This window comes from Mycteria americana, chromosome 13 (assembly GCF_035582795.1).
Source record: "Mycteria americana isolate JAX WOST 10 ecotype Jacksonville Zoo and Gardens chromosome 13, USCA_MyAme_1.0, whole genome shotgun sequence".
Classification (NCBI taxonomy): domain Eukaryota; kingdom Metazoa; phylum Chordata; class Aves; order Ciconiiformes; family Ciconiidae; genus Mycteria; species Mycteria americana.
Genome location: NC_134377.1, coordinates 5,639,844 through 5,655,038, shown reverse-complemented (window position 1 = coordinate 5,655,038; position 15,195 = coordinate 5,639,844). Strand labels below are relative to the sequence as shown.

Here is a 15,195-nt window from a genome sequence, read left to right as displayed (position 1 = left end):
GCTGGCACCCAGCCGGCGTGAGCATGGACCGGGGCGAGACTTCCCCTTGCAGCACTGCAAACACCCTGTCGCTCGGCCAGCCGGTGAGCAGACCCTCGCCGTCACCTCTGTGAGGTCCTAGACCCGTTTCTGTGGTCACATCCATTGCGTTCCTGCACAAATCTAATGAGAAACCCTAGATTTTAACATGAAAACAGACAAACAGCTCTGCCCCGCATCCCTCTGTCCATCATACGCTCTTCGCCCTGCTCCGGAGAGCGCAGACAAAGGGACGTGTCGGCAGCAGGAGCGACCATCACTCCTCCAGCCATCTCACCAAGAGGGGCCAGCGCTGTAAACCTTTACACAAGAACAACGGCATGGATACATTCAAACAAACAAATAGGTCAAAAAATAACTTATTGTTCAAAACAAAATAAATAAATACTGGTAACGGTGACCACCTGCATCCATTCTGACATACAATTAAAAATAGAATAATAATAATAAATAAATAAATAAATAATTTAAGAGGTTTACTCCAACACAAGTCTGCTCGGGAAACCCCAGGAGCGTTTAGCTGCCACAGACTGTACAAGCGGAGGCAGTCCTTGAAGCGCGGATCAGCCGGATGGATACGAGAGCTGCTGGCAGCCCCGTGCAACCCTCGGAGTCATCTCCTGTCCCATGGTTGGCGGGTGCTGCTGACCCTGGTCCAGCGCTGCGCTCACCCGTCCCCAGCCACGAGGAACTCAGGTCAGTGTTGTGTTTGATATTTACACCAGCTGCACAAAGCCCCTCTTCTTTTCTTTCCTAGTATTTGACCTCCCGGCTCGCTGCTTCCTTGCTACAGATGCACGTGTGCGTTAGGGGGTGTTAAGGGGCATGAAGCTACTCTTGAAACACCGGTAGATCTGGGGTTTGGGCTCCCATCACTGCCTTTGGGTCTTCCCGGGGAGCAGAAGAATGGGGCGTTTCAGTGTCAAACTGGGAGAGACTCTTTAGGGAAGAAGTGTGAGGTTTTCAACCCTTTACGAGAAGGGAGTTCACTGCAGAAGATGGCCAAGGGGCCGCTGTCAGGGCCAGCACAGGAGGGAAGGCAGTGGCACCCCACTGCAAGAACACCCCATCTTTGATCCCTCAACCACAGCCCTAGAGCGTTTGCTCAGCCCTGCCAGGAATGCTTTGCTCTATGTCCTAGAAAGTGGCCCCCCAGGAGATGGACACATGTCCCCACCAAGCCACTGACCATACCAGTGCCCAGCTCTCTGCCTCGGCCACCCTCATCCTCAAATTACCCCCAGAGAAGAAGGTGGGGGATGAGGGACTGGGAAAAGGGGAGACTTCGGGGGTTGAAGGCACAGGACAAGGGGGACCAGCAGTAGGAAGGATATTGGGAAAAAGGGACCCCTGGCATAAAACTTCCGCTCGTGCCACCCAGGTGGAAATACGCCCCACGCTGCTGTGCTTTCCAACAGATAACAGGTCTATATGCTTGCTAAGGCGATCATCCAGCTCCACCAGACCACCACATGGCACTTGGCCGTCCTCTGCTTGCGGCTTTGCCCCTTTACCTGCTGCCAGCAGGACTGGGGGGCTGTAGGTAACTCTTTAGCTGGGGAGCGGCTGCATTTCTTTCTACCCCCTCTCCTTCTCCAGCAGATGCTGGCTCCACTTAGCCCTTTTCTGTGACACTTAAACAACACACCTCCTTGACTCATTAAGCCCAAACTTGTTAATAATCATGCAGGATGGAAGGGGAGGGGATGGAAAAAGGGAGGGAGGGAAGTCTTAAACCCAAATTAGCGTCTCTAAGCACCCAGGTGTTGTAAGAGAAAGAAACTCCTCAGCACCAGCTCAGCCTCTGCTGGGAGAAGCCTTTGTTACCCTGCAAAACACAGTAATTGCGCAGGCAGCTGGGCTAGCAGGCCTGGCAGGGAGACAAAACCCCAGGGCCGCCCAGGCAGGCAGGGCCCTCCTGCTGCTGCCTGCGGCTCCTTGGAAAAACAGGCAATTAGCGGGGGGCCCTTCTGTCCCCCTGCACTGCTCCTCCTCCCAGCCACAAACTGGGGCACGACTGCATCCTGCTGCAGCTTGGCACCGGCCCTGCGATGGGGCTGCTGTGGCTGCTAATCCTGCCTCCGGGGAGCCCGAGGGTCTCAAGGAGAAATGATTTCCTGAAGTCCTCCTGGCACTGCTTAAAATTGCTGCCTGTTACGAGGAAGGGGAATTGGGGTCCCCTGGCTCATGCAATGCCCTTTTAACCCTGTGTGCTCTCACTAGACCATCTCCGTATCTCCTTACAGTCCCACCAGCATTGCACTCCAAGGGCAAGGCCCCCTTCAGAAAAACCTAAACCCAAACTGCAAGAGGATTCCTCCGAGAAGGGAAGCCCACGGCCCCTGTCTCCCACGCCGTGGCCTGGCCATTGGAGCACGGTGTGGCACCAGCTCCACTCTCCCTTGTACCCCACTGGCCCCATGTCTGCTTCAGACCTCAGCAGTTTGTTTGCAAGCAAGTCACAGTGCTGGGGGGGATAAAACAACCCTGCAAAAGAAGATGCATGCCTGGTAGGAAAGGGCAGGAGAAAGAGAGGGAATGGCCCTTTTTCCCCCAGGAATTACGTCAAGAGGGATTTCTAGCCTTCTATTTATAGCAGGGACTGGCTGACTGGCAATAAATAAATATTCTCTCATGGAAGAGGCCTGCTGCAGAGTGGGCAGAAACTCTGGAGGAGAGACCCAAGGGACCTGATATTTGCCTTGGTGGGGACAGGTCACCCCCATTCATCACCAAGCTTCCCAGCAAATTCCTCCCTAACTGGGTCTGTCCCTCCAACAGAAATTAATTTGCTGGTTCCTGGTTTGGCAGAAGAGCAAGGAGCTGAATTCTTTCCTTTGGACCAGCTGGTAGTGCTTTGGAGAGCGGCAGCAATGGGGAGACGGGGATGTCGGGGAGGATGGAGCCGGTCTGTCACGACAGACCCTCTGTAAAGCACCGACCCATCTTCCAGCCCTGGCCTGGGGAGCTGGGACTGATCCACCCACTCCACGAGGTGGCAAAGGGGCTGCACTGGGCACACGAGGGCTCTTACTCCGAGCCGGGAAAGGGGCACCCGGCACTGCCACCACATCAGTATCTGGGATGATTGCTATCGATGGCCAGGTAGGTGGGAAGGAAGCGGAGAATGCCAGGAATTTGGAAGCGACGCCGGCACGCGAGCCGTCGACGGCACTCCCTAGCGATGCAGGCTGTCGGAGCTGCCTCCTGAGTCATAGCTCCTGCTCCTGCTGCGGCTGCTCCGGGGGCCTGAACTCCGGCTGTGGCTCCTGCCCTCGGCACTGCTGCTGCTCCAGCTTCGGCTCCGGCTCGTTCGGTAGCTGGAGTAGCTCCGGCTGCGGCTCGGGGAGCGGCTAAAGCTGCTGTACCAGGAGGAATAGCTGCTGGCACTGCTGGAGGAGGAGGGACTGGGACGGTAGTAGGGGATGGGGCGTTTGCGGGCACTGTGGGGACAGAAAGACATGGGTTACCAGCAACACAAGGACAGATTTACTGCCAGAATCTCCAAAAAGCACTGTTTACTCTGCACAACACTCCCCCAAAATGCAACTGTGTTTGTTTAAAAGGAAAAAAGGAAGAGATCAGGTAGCTGACAGGCCTTGGGATTCAAACCACCCACCCCCACATCCCTGGGGAATGTCCCAAGCACCAAGTCTGAGGCTGAGCTCTGCTTGGTGTTGTCCCAAAGAGCCCTCAGCATGAAGGTTAGCGTCAATATTTGACTCTCCCTACAGTGTGGGACATCTACCACAGGACAGGGTGAAACAAAAAGCCTGGGGGGGGGATGCTTCCTGGCACCTGACAGGTGAGTCACTGCTCTGACTCCATCTGCCTTGTTTCTTCAGCTGTTGTAAAGGAGACCCCCCCCATCCTCCCTCTGCCTCTAGCTGGAAATCCCCAAGCTCTAGGAGGGGCAGAAGGGCCTGCTGATCAGGCTCAGGGAAACCGGTCTCCTCCTGGAGAAAGCTCCGCTGGCAAGGGCTGGGACCCAAGGACAGCCCATGTCCCCCTGGGGAGTGCTAGCTGAGCCTGTCTCCAAACGATGGGACCGCATTCCCTTACCTTGTGATGCGCCGAGCTTCGAGGTGGCTGGGAGAGTCTCTCCTGCGTTTCCTTAGGGGTGAATACGACCGCCGCCGCCGCTGCCGGTCACGCTCCCTGTGTGACTCCTTCTCACTGGAGCTGTACTTGTGCTCTCGCTCACGGTCTCTGGGGAAGGCACAGATTGGCAACTGTCACTGCTGGGTTTTTGTGGGGTGGGTTTTGGATGTGGAGGCAATGATCCATGAGCAGAGGACACGTGGCTCCAAAAGGGACCACTCCAAGCAAAGTGCTCTGGTGGCATCAGACCTGCACACACTCACTTAGCTGGACAAAGAGACACTCATCTGGCTGGACAGATGGACACCCACTAATCGTGTCTGGGGGTTTCAGCAGTGTCTCCTGGTGGCCCTGCACTGCCAAGCTAAGATGGCTTCCATGTACCTGTGTCTGTACTCTGTATTTAGCTCTAGTAAAAGTGCTCTTGCTGGCCGTGCTGCAGAAGCAGGCGAGAACAACCCTGCCAGCAGGCCCCACGTGAGCGGAAGGCCCCTGGTATCCCTGCAGGGCTGTGGAGCTCTGCATGGCTCACCAGAAGGAGTGCCGGTGTTGCTATGGTTTTCTCTTTTGTTAAATTCCCGTACACGTCAGCACAGGCCCTTCCGTGGAGTGCAGATGACTTCATACACCCTGCTCAATGCAATCTGCAAAGCGATGTGTTACAGATCAAGGGCCTGATCCTTGCACGTAGGAAATGTTCTCCTACACTAGTGCAGGGATTGTCACAGCCTGCAAGAATCAGACCCTGGGAATGTAACATTTTAAGGGTGCAAAATGTTCACAGCAGCAGAGGTATTACCAGGAAAACCTGCCCAAAGGCATCTCTAGGGCTGAGCTGCGAGATGTGCGTTTTCCATGGGGTGTGGAGGGAACAAAGTTGCCTGCACTGTGTTTCTCTCTGCAAGGCTGTGTGAGTGCCAGCATGAGGGTACCTGGCATCTGCCCACACAGCAGGGGCACTTCCCAGGGCCTGACAACTCTTTGGCAGAGCCATGACTCTGAAAAGTGGAGTGTCTTTCCCTACTGCAATAAGATCCCTCTCTCACAAGGGCTGCAGCCATGCTGCAGGGGCTGCTGGCTGGCACGGACTCCTCAGGCAACGAAAGCTGCGGGCAGACCCAACCAGAGCCTAAGGCTCTGCCCAGCGTTTACACCAGCATGATAGAGAGGGGCACTCCCCGGCTTTTCCTGTGAGGCATCTCCCACTCGCATGAGGCCCTGCAAACACCACCGAGCAGCCATCTGTACACTCTCGGCTACATAGCGTGTCCCCCGCCAGGGCTCAGAGCGGAGGAACAGCCACTTCACCTGCCACACGCTCTGAGTGTGAGATACCACGATGCTTCAAAGCCAGGGATAAACCAGGTCTCCTTCCCAGCAACCTACCCCCAAAAGTGCTTTGTGTGAAATTCACCTGAATCAATGCAGGGCAGTCCTTGGCTAGAGGAAATCCACTTTTCCCACAGAAAGTGAAAGGCTCATCTGTGGGCTCTTCCCTCTGCAACCAGCACCAGCTCTGGGGCCATAAATGGTGAGAAATTTCCACTGGACTGAGGGCCAACATAACATACTGCCATAGGCCTTACTCTGTGTCCCCCTGCTCCCTCTCACCCTGGTGCTGAGGACTAAAGCACCCAGTGAGGAAGCTGAGGGAGCAGTTTGGGGCTGGCAGGACCCAGCAAGTGTGCTGGAGTCCAAACAAGTGACGGAGGCAGTGGGAAAGCATGAGGCAGCAGGTATCACATGAGGAGACAGCTGTACCTGCTCGGGCTGTAGCGGGAGTAACTGGGGCTCCGACGAGGCCTTGAACTCCTGCTCCCAGGACTTTTTTTGCAGGATTTGGAGGAATAGCTGGGGGAACGTGAAGACGACCTGGGGATAGGCAAGAACCATAAAAGAGTTAAAGATGCTGGAGGGTGAGGCTGTACCAGACTCCTCTGAAACTGGGCTCATAGGGGGAAGAGATGCCCCATATTTCAGGTTCTCAGCTCAGCTCTGTGTGGCCAGTTCACCCCAAGCCATGTGGATCCCTAGGCACCCCGCAAACTCTTACACCTCCCCCTGCAAGATGCCTGCCAGCCTGCAAGAGTTAGACATTGCCCAGGGTGACAGAGACAGCCGTTTTAGCTGGCCTTACCTCTTTCCTGAAGAGCAGGACCTGCTTCGGGAATACCTGGGAGAGGCCTTGTGGTGCGAGGAGCGGGAGCGGCTGGAGCGGCTGGAGCCGGGCGAGGACCTGCCTGTGCTGGTGTACTCGCTGCGGGAGCATGGCCTCAGCGGGGAGCTGTGGGTTGGGGACGGGAGGAAGTTTCGCTGCTTCTCCTCCGAACAGCTGAGACATAAGGACAGGCACCCACTGTGAACATATATTTGGACAGTCATTGAAGCTGTGGCTGAACTGGGACTGGTCCCTGGCTGAGGGGAGCACCACACTCCAGCCAACAAGCACTCCCATCCTCCCATTCCCAAGCTGGGGATAAAAAAGAGCTCCTGGCTCCCCAGGCCGCTGTTGCAGGAGACCCCATATGTGTGGGTCAGAGCCCAAGAGCTCACCCTTCAGGCTGTGCCAGGGAAGGGCTGTGGAAGAGGTCTCAGGTGGTGTGAGGGGCAGCTCTTCTGCCCCATGCCCAACACACCAGAGGTGTCTGGTTGGCAGAGCCTGGGTCAGGCCAGTGAGCGGTGCAGGTCCTGGGGAGGGAGCAAGGTGAGAAGTGCTGGAGCAAGGGAAAGCCAGAGCATGGCAGGGCAAGTGCCTGTGCTCCAGCCTGGCCCTTGGAGCAGCTGAGCGGGCACTGAGCGGGCACGTCCTGCTGCCTTTGGACAGGGCTGCGTGAATTCCTCCACTTCCAGAAGTGCCCTGGGTATGAACTGGGGTTATAGCCCAGCAGCGAGGCAGCCTCCCAACAGCCAGGGCCAGCTGCAATCCCAGCTCCACCCATGTGAAGGCAGAGTTATCCCACTGGAGTCACAATGTGAAAAGTATATACAGCCCTAAAATTTTACCCTCTGACTGAAAATCAAGGGCTAGTTCTTCCTAACACCAATTCCCCTGCCTCCCTCTCCTCTCTCATTCAGTGCTCCCACCCCCAGACCACATCCTGGCTCTAACTTTCAGCCTTTAAGACCTGAGGGCCTGAGCTGGAAAAGCTCCCTAACACCACTGCCTGAGCATAGCCTTTGGTACCAGCCACCGCGCTTCAGTGCCTTCATCCCCGACATCGCCTGGCAAACTCCCAGGAATGGGAGGCGGGGATGGGCTGGCATCTACTCCCCTCTCCTGATGATGACCTGTGGCACCAGATGGTGGTTTGACTCCTGCCCTCGGCCCTGATGCCCCATGGCCCCAGCACACAGAGCTGTTGCTGTGTTATCCTGCAGCCAGTGAGGTACTTGCCCCTCCCTGTGCTCCCCACCTACAGGAGATGCTACCTTGTCACCCAGGACCAGTCCTGAAGGAGCTGGGAAGGGGCAGGCTAGATTTGGCTCACTGGACAGGTGAAAGAACAGCCTGTAATGGTTTTAGTGAAAATGAACCCCGCTTCCCTTCCCCACAGTAAGCAGAAGGGGAGAATTAGCACGGTAACCCCCTGATGCACCTTTTGGATTTTGCCCAGAAGGGCCAGCGACTCTTTTCTTTGACATGGTCCTGTTGAGCAGGGATGTGTTCAGGACACAGCTTGAGCCAGGGCCAAACCCTGCATTAGCCACATTAATGCCAGAAGAGCAGGCACAGGCAATGCCCAGGAGCGTGATGGCTGGGTTTTCATCTTCCTCCTCAGACTACAGTATTGGTCATTGCTGGGTTCTGGACTCCAGACTGGCAAGACCGTGGGTCTGATTTATATCTAACTGCCTCCAGACCACAAAAACCTCCCTGCCAGCTCACCACTGCAACTGGCGAGCGGGCAGGAGATACAGAGCAACAACGTACCAGGTATTTGGCTGCCAGCAGCAGCTACTGGTAATCACTGACCTTCGGTCTTGTCCCTGGGCATCTGGAGACAGATTTTCCAAAGCTGTTCCCTTGGTCTGGGAAAAGCAACTGGTGAAGGAATTTCCTGAATCAGAGCTGTTATCGCTGTTGGCCAGTTTGGGCTTCCCGGACGAGAAGGCATGGCCAAAGCCATCATGGACTAGACTTCTTTTCTCCTGGCTGTCCTTTGACCTGGATGAGCTCGTTTGAGTGGAGGGAGGGGAGGAAGTATCGTTTCCTGAGTCATATTCATGATACTCTCCGTTCTGGCTGGCTAGGTTGCCAGGCAGGCTGTCTGTTTTGGTAAAGAGGTCAGCAGAAGACCCTGACTGAGAGATCTGAAAGCAAAAAAGCCATTTGGCATTGTTTGAATGGGTTTTGGGGGGGTTGTTTTTGGTTTTACTTTCTTTTTTTTTTTTTTTAAATAAACCCAGAAATTTTACCATCATGATGCACTGAAACAAAAGGAAAGGAAAGAAAAGTAAGAAAGAAAGAAAAAAGAAAAAGAAGAAAGAGGAGAAGAAAACAAAAGCACATATCCCTGAAAGAAATCCACAGTAAGAAGAAACTTCTTTTCCCCCTGCTATGATAACGGGAAGATTTAGAGATCATGCAAAGAGTACCAGCATGCGATTCATGTTAAACAAAAGAGTTCAACGAAGTAAACGGGCAACGAAAGAATCAAAATAACTAACTAACAAAATTAAAAAGGTATAACAGAGGACAAAGCCCTTATTTAACCTTAAAGAGGGGGTGGAAAAAAAATAAAGAAAAGGGTATATACATATAAAAAACCTACATAATCCTTGGAAAGAAAACAAAAATGCCAAAATCTTAAATGAGTGAATTTTTTAAGCTTCCTTAATAAAGAGGCTGAATGAATGTCACTAAAATAAGCAATGAAAAATCAAATCAAATCAAATTAAGGGCTTCTGTACAAAGTAAAAACTGGCGAATAAACAAGCTTATTACTTTGAAACTAAAAAAAAAAAGGGAAAAAAGAAAAAAAGGAAGGGGGAGGGGGGAAAAAAGAAAAATCCCTCTGGAAATAAAAGGTATACAGATACTTCTTTGTGTGCTTTTTTCCCCCTGAAGAAGATATAGCTAATGTGCTCGAGTGACCTCTAAGAAATTCCCTGATGTCTTGCGGATAGCATCCACTTACCCATCAAGAACTCCTCCTTTAGTAGGTAAGGTGTAAGAAAAAAGGAAGAGCGGGCAACATAAGTCCATCATTAGAGTCTCAAATTACATGAAAAAAACATAAACCCTCTCTTCAATCCACACTGCCAACTGTTCGCTCGCTTCCTCTATGCAAATGTCATGACTGCTTTTTGTCTGCTTGCTTGTCTCACTTATTATTCATTTTTGTTTCCTTCTGCTTTAAGTTAGGCCGTCCAGCCCGTTCCTGGAGGCTGATTGCTTGTGCTGAAAAGTCGCAGCTTGCACTAAATCCCCTTGGGTTTCATGGAAGTGACAAAGGGAACTCAAGTGAGGGAAGACGTAAAAAAAGTAAAGTAGAGGAGGAAAAATATCCCCCCCCGGTGCTGCACTAGAGACCTATGGGGAAGGGGACGATAGCCCTGCTCCCGCCAGCTTCTGCGTGGGGGTTCAGCCATACCCTGGCTGGGTTCCGGTGGGTTGTTGAACCCGACAGGGTCAGCAAAGACCCCAAACCCACATAGGCTGCCCTGGGCAGGGCTGTTGTCTGGGACCCTGAGCACCACCAAGGGGATTTACATAATTTGAGTGTTTTATAGTTCAAACTCCACCAGCATTTGCCTGAGCCAGTCCAGGAATGTACCGGCACTGGGAGCAAGGCTATGTTAGTGCTAACGTCTGCCCTTGCAATGGGGTGAGAATTAGGGCCAAACATGGACCCAGCAAGTCTGCACTCTTGTATTGCCTCCTCCTCTTTCACTTAGATGCTCTGTTCTCCTCATTCCCACCCATAAGGTTTGGTCCGGGGTCCTTAGAATGTGGACACATAGGTTTCGATCCCCCTGCTCGGGATAGTCCTCCAACATGTTCCCAGCAAGCTGTGCTCCCTCAAACACCTGCACACGTCTTCACGCCACGCTCTGGGGCACACAATGCCCTCCCTCTACGCCACGCTCTCCACACTGGGGACCTGGGCCATGCCCTCACAAATCTGTCGTATTCTGAGCAGAAGAAAATACATTGCAATGTTGGTAGTTTCTCAGAGAGCAGAGGAAACCTGGATCAGTTGTCACACAGCAGGGACAGGGCCAGTCCCTTCGGAGAGCTTAGCCCTTGGATGGGCTGGCACAGGGACAGCACTCTTTCTCATCCACAGAGGGGCTACAGACCAAGCCTGTATCATTTTTTACATGGAGCTCCTTCATCCCATCAGATGGTGCCTTCACATCCACCCTCCTGCCAGTGGCATCTGATCTGTGTCCCTCGGGGGGTGTTGCTCTCCACCTAGTTCAAGAGGTGCTAACTGGGACAGGGACAGCTGACTCAGATGCATGTGCTGAACCAGCAGTGACTGAAACCAGAGCGGAGCTGCCAACACACAGAGCATCTCTCAGCACACAGTCCACAGAACAATGACTGCTCACAACATCCTCACGCTCTGAAAACACCTGGAATTGGAGGATCTTCAAGTACTTCCTACGTTGCCAGAGAGGAAGGCGTTACTGCTTCTGGGATAAGGGACAGGAATTAGTTCATCCCAGCAAATCTATACTGGAGCTGGGGACTCTCCCATCCCCACCCCATACTAACTTCTGAACCCTAACCAAGAGACAACCAGCTTTTGACCACCTTTCATTTACAGGCATAAAACCACCATGTGAGGTACTCCCTGGCTACAGAAATAGCAAAGGCCTGGAGCGGGCACAGGGCTGCTCTGAGGAACACTGACCCCAGCGTTGCACATGCAAACACCTTGCTTCTGTTCCCTGCCAGTCTAAACCAAAAGGCCTTTATTTCTGCCAAGAGATACAGCAGTTTCTTGGCATTTCTAAAACAGCTTTTAAGACTGCCGCTGGGACCTGGTGATGCATGCTTTTGCTTTGCCTTCGCTGAAGTCTACCTTCAAAGTAGCAACTGTTGTCAGCACATCACAAAATCTGTCAAATGACCGGGGGATCAACAAGCTCCTCTGTAGCTCAACATCTGTGGTAGCAGCACTCTGGGAAGAGGCAACACGTGGATATCAGTGAAATATGGAGCCCACAAGCCTTGTGAGGGCTGGAGGGTTTGGCTGGGGCAAGGCAGGTGCCGGGAGGGACACAGCAGCTTCCCAGCCCCACCACCTTGGGGCAACAGGCTGTAGCCAGTAGCTTCCTGCGGGCTCCAGGGGAGATTTCTGTCCTGCAGCAAGAGCCAGGATGAGTCTCAAGGTGCTTGACTTGCCTGTCTGCTCAGACAAATTCCCCATCTGACGACCTTGGCTTTGCTTCTGGTCCCATTTTACTGTTTCTGAAAGGCATGCCAGCCACACGAGATGGAAGCCGAGCGCCACATCTGAAAACACTGTGCAGAGCTCAATTGAATTCTAATGGCTTTTTATTTTTCTAGGGTGTCTTAAAAGGGTCTGCTCTTTCATGAATCTAATTTTCTGTATGCGAACATTTGGATTTTTCCCCCCTCTCTAATAAGTAATTAAATAATCTCAGTGAACTTTGCTTCCTCCAGCTTTCAGCAGGGGACCTACTACTGCCCTCAAGGGAACCCAAGATATATATTTATTGGATTTTTTTGTTTCAAATCATTATTTAATAAAGATGAAGGGGGAGTAGAAATGAGCCCCTCACTCATACTCCAGACTGTAATTTTGAGTGTGATCCTAGACCAAGAGGCAGTGCAGTCTAATAGGTTACAAAAATACAGCCGCTACTCGTCTTTCAATTAAACTGAACAAGTCCATTTACTGTGCTGCAAACAGCCCTGAGGCAAGAGATGACTATACATTTTCTTAGCCATAAGGGGACTGAGACCCCATCAACGAGCAGCATGGCACAGCCTCACTTATAGTTGGAGGATTTCTTCCTTGGGTCTTTTTTCTCTTGTTTTGCAACTCACTTCAAAGTAGAGGTAATTTCTTTTTCAGAGGTGCATAATGTCTCCCTTTCTCTCTTTTTCTGTGCATTGTAATAATGAAAGGAATAAAAAAAAAACCAACCAAACTTGCATCAATGACCCCGGTGAGCCTTGCTCTCGGCAAGGGCCTGGCAGACATCTGCCGAGGAGCCGCCAGCGCGGGGAGCAGCGCCTGCTGTGAGGGGCTGCTCGGGGGAACGAGGCTGTGTGCCTGGTCTGGGGGTGCCTCCATCTTCCAGACCAGGGGGCTGGGGGAGGCGGGCTCCCCTCTGCTGACGATTTGCACCAGCTGAAAAGCCAACCTCTTATTAAGGGAGTACAAAAAATAGCAGTGCTGTGGGAATACGATATAACCCCTTTTTGCACAATTATGAATCCCTGACTCAAGGAATATTGAGTGGAAAATATCCTTTTTTTCCTAGATGGAGAGTTCAGGGTGAGGCTTTCTCTACCACAAGGGCTAAGCTAAGTTCAGGAGCATGGAGGCAATGACACAACCGTCCCTGCAAGGTCAGAGCTTGGGTTATTTGGGGCTGGATGGCAACACTGCTGAGCAGCCTGGCTCACAGATCCATTGCTGGGGGTAAATTCCTGAGAATGCCAGGCAAAGGTTTGTTCCTTTGCAAAGATCTTTTCAGCCTGCTGGGTTACAGCCAGCGTCATGCAACACAGGCCAGGGTGTCCCCAGCTCGGCTCGGGCCAGGCTGGCTCTGCTTTGGAGCAAGGGTTTGCCTTCCACCGCTTCCTTTGGTACCTGGTGTACAGCACAGCCCTCCCATGGCTGCAGGCATCCCTCCTTCACCCCGAGCTGCTGGCCTTCCTGTGATCCCAGTACTGAGCTGCAAATTTATTGGACAATAATTAGGGGTAACCTCAGTCCCCTGGCTGGGAGGGGAGAAAAAGAAAAGCAAAAAAGAGCGCAACTTCCATAAGTATGGAAGGTTTTGCCTTTCTGCTCTTCAAGGGCCCTGTTTGTTGTCAGAAACATGCTGCCTAACAGCTAAAAGAATAGCTTTACCTATGTAAACCAAAGCCCAGGCTAGAAAGCAGAGAGCAACAGCAAGCCAATACACAGATCTGCTACAAGGTTCCCTCCTGCATACGCTGGCCCAGCCCCTGCACAGTATATCCTCACTTATATCTTTCTGCAGACACATGAGCACAAAGACAAACAGCGCCATTTGGAACAACCATACCCCACTGAGCCTTACTGAAAATCTGGCACAAGCCTATGTTAATTTGTGACATTGTAAATGAGTTTCAGTGGAGGTAAAGTGTATGCAGTGTGCAGTTATCTTCATCAGGTACAACAAAGGCAATTAGATTCATACCCTGCAGGTATTTATATTGCACTGCTCAACTGAAAGCACAGTGGCATGTAATACATCTGTATCAGTGTGGAATGAAGTGTCTGCAGCAGGTTAGGGGTATTCTGTTCAAAAATAGATGCTGCATATTACCCACAGTTTCTCTGCATGCTGAGGCACAGACCCACAATCCTATTCTCAATAGGTGGCTGTTGCAGCTGCATGGGATTAAAGGGAGAATGACAGGGAGAAGCTTGGAAATTCACTGCCAAAAAGAAAAAGGTAGCAGGGAACTTTGGGGTGTTTCTGCATGTGTGCATGCGTGTGCATGTGTGCGTGCATCAACTTTATGCATAAGGCAAGAGGGAAAGAAGCAGCAACATAGATACATGGGCAGGGCATTATTTTGTATGCCTTAACCCTCATACATTACAGGCGGACCTAGTTAGAAATTGTGGCTGTTCCAGTAGAAAGGAAGGAAGGCAAACCGCGGGGGACGGGTGGCAGAATTTGTCACAAAATGCTTCAAATTTTCAGAAGAAAAAGAATATAGAATAAAAATTGGCTTAAAAAGCAAAATCTTTGATTTGGAAGTGCTATAGCATTACCTCATGGGAGTTTGTGTATTGTCTCTCTGGGTCTCTTCTGCATGTTGGGATCCTCCCTGGGCAATCCCTTTCCTCTGGAGATATGGCAATGCATCTCCCCAGGTAAGGATGGTCTGGCTTGGAAGCCCAGGCCTGAGGGAAGGGTAGGGAGAAGTGTGGCACACCAACTCCCATAGAGGACTGAAACATGGCTTTTTTGAATCCCAATTCTGGAATTTTCCACAAATCTTTTCTTTTCCAGTAATTTATTTTTGATATGTGATCAACGTTTTCTGCAAGAGCACATTTTCATTTCATAACACATCCAGGCTGCTCTCAAAGTAGATTCTGACAGAACGACGCTTATTTATAGAGCAACCATTTAACTCACAAAAAGGAGAGGCATCAAAGAGTTGTGTATAGTCATTAATAAATGAGACTAAAAGTTCCCATTCCATTTTTCCCTTGCCAGTTTTAAGTACATGATATTTAATGACCTTATTCAGAAAAATTTCAGGGGCAGCACTTAACCAGGGGCTTCAATTTAAACAAGTGCTTAAATGTGCTCTTGAATGATGTCCCAAGAGAGTGTACTTCCTTCTGGGAACAAAAGGACACTAGTGGGTTGCATAGTAAAGGTACTGATGCCTTTTAGTCGTTGAAATATTTGCCTGTGTTATTAACCCTTACTAGAAAGAATACAGCAGGAAAAGCCCGATGACTTTTAATTTGCATCTATCACTATAAAGCTCTGATTTTCCCTGCCCTGCAGCTTGTGTGCTCATTTACCCCAAGTGAAGCAAGTGGAAAGGGGAGTGCAGCATGCTTGAGTTTAGCTCATTTTAAAGCTTTTACAGTTTTAAATTAGAGTTTACTCTTGCTCAGGGAACAGAACAGCTGGCAGTCGGCCTCACAGGACTCAGGGAGCCTGGCTTCAGAGAGAGGAAACCTAGTACCAATTAAAAACCAGGCTTAGACTTGAAAACCTTTATGTAAAATACGCAGCTTGAACCAAAAAAACCCCTGGTGACATGATGCAGTCTTTGGCTGGTTGATTTTTGGGAGGAGCTCTTAACTCATTCCTACCTTCCCAAGTTGACAGAGGGCAACACCCCAG

The 15,195-nt window shown here is 51.4% G+C and overlaps 1 protein-coding gene across 1 annotated transcript in view; it reads right to left on the bottom strand.

Moving 5' to 3' along the window:
- Positions 1-2,100: 2,100 nt before the first annotated feature.
- Positions 2,101-15,195, bottom strand: part of SRRM4 (serine/arginine repetitive matrix 4) — a 46,020-nt gene continuing 32,925 nt past the window's right edge. The window contains exons 9-13 of the mRNA XM_075516708.1: positions 8,114-8,451; positions 6,278-6,496; positions 5,902-6,012; positions 4,102-4,248; positions 2,101-3,482 (exon numbers count right to left, since the gene is read on the bottom strand). Of these exons, the coding sequence (XP_075372823.1) occupies positions 3,218-3,482; positions 4,102-4,248; positions 5,902-6,012; positions 6,278-6,496; positions 8,114-8,451 (1,080 nt within the window). The 3' untranslated portion in view covers positions 2,101-3,217. The remainder of the gene's footprint in view (positions 3,483-4,101; positions 4,249-5,901; positions 6,013-6,277; positions 6,497-8,113; positions 8,452-15,195) is intronic.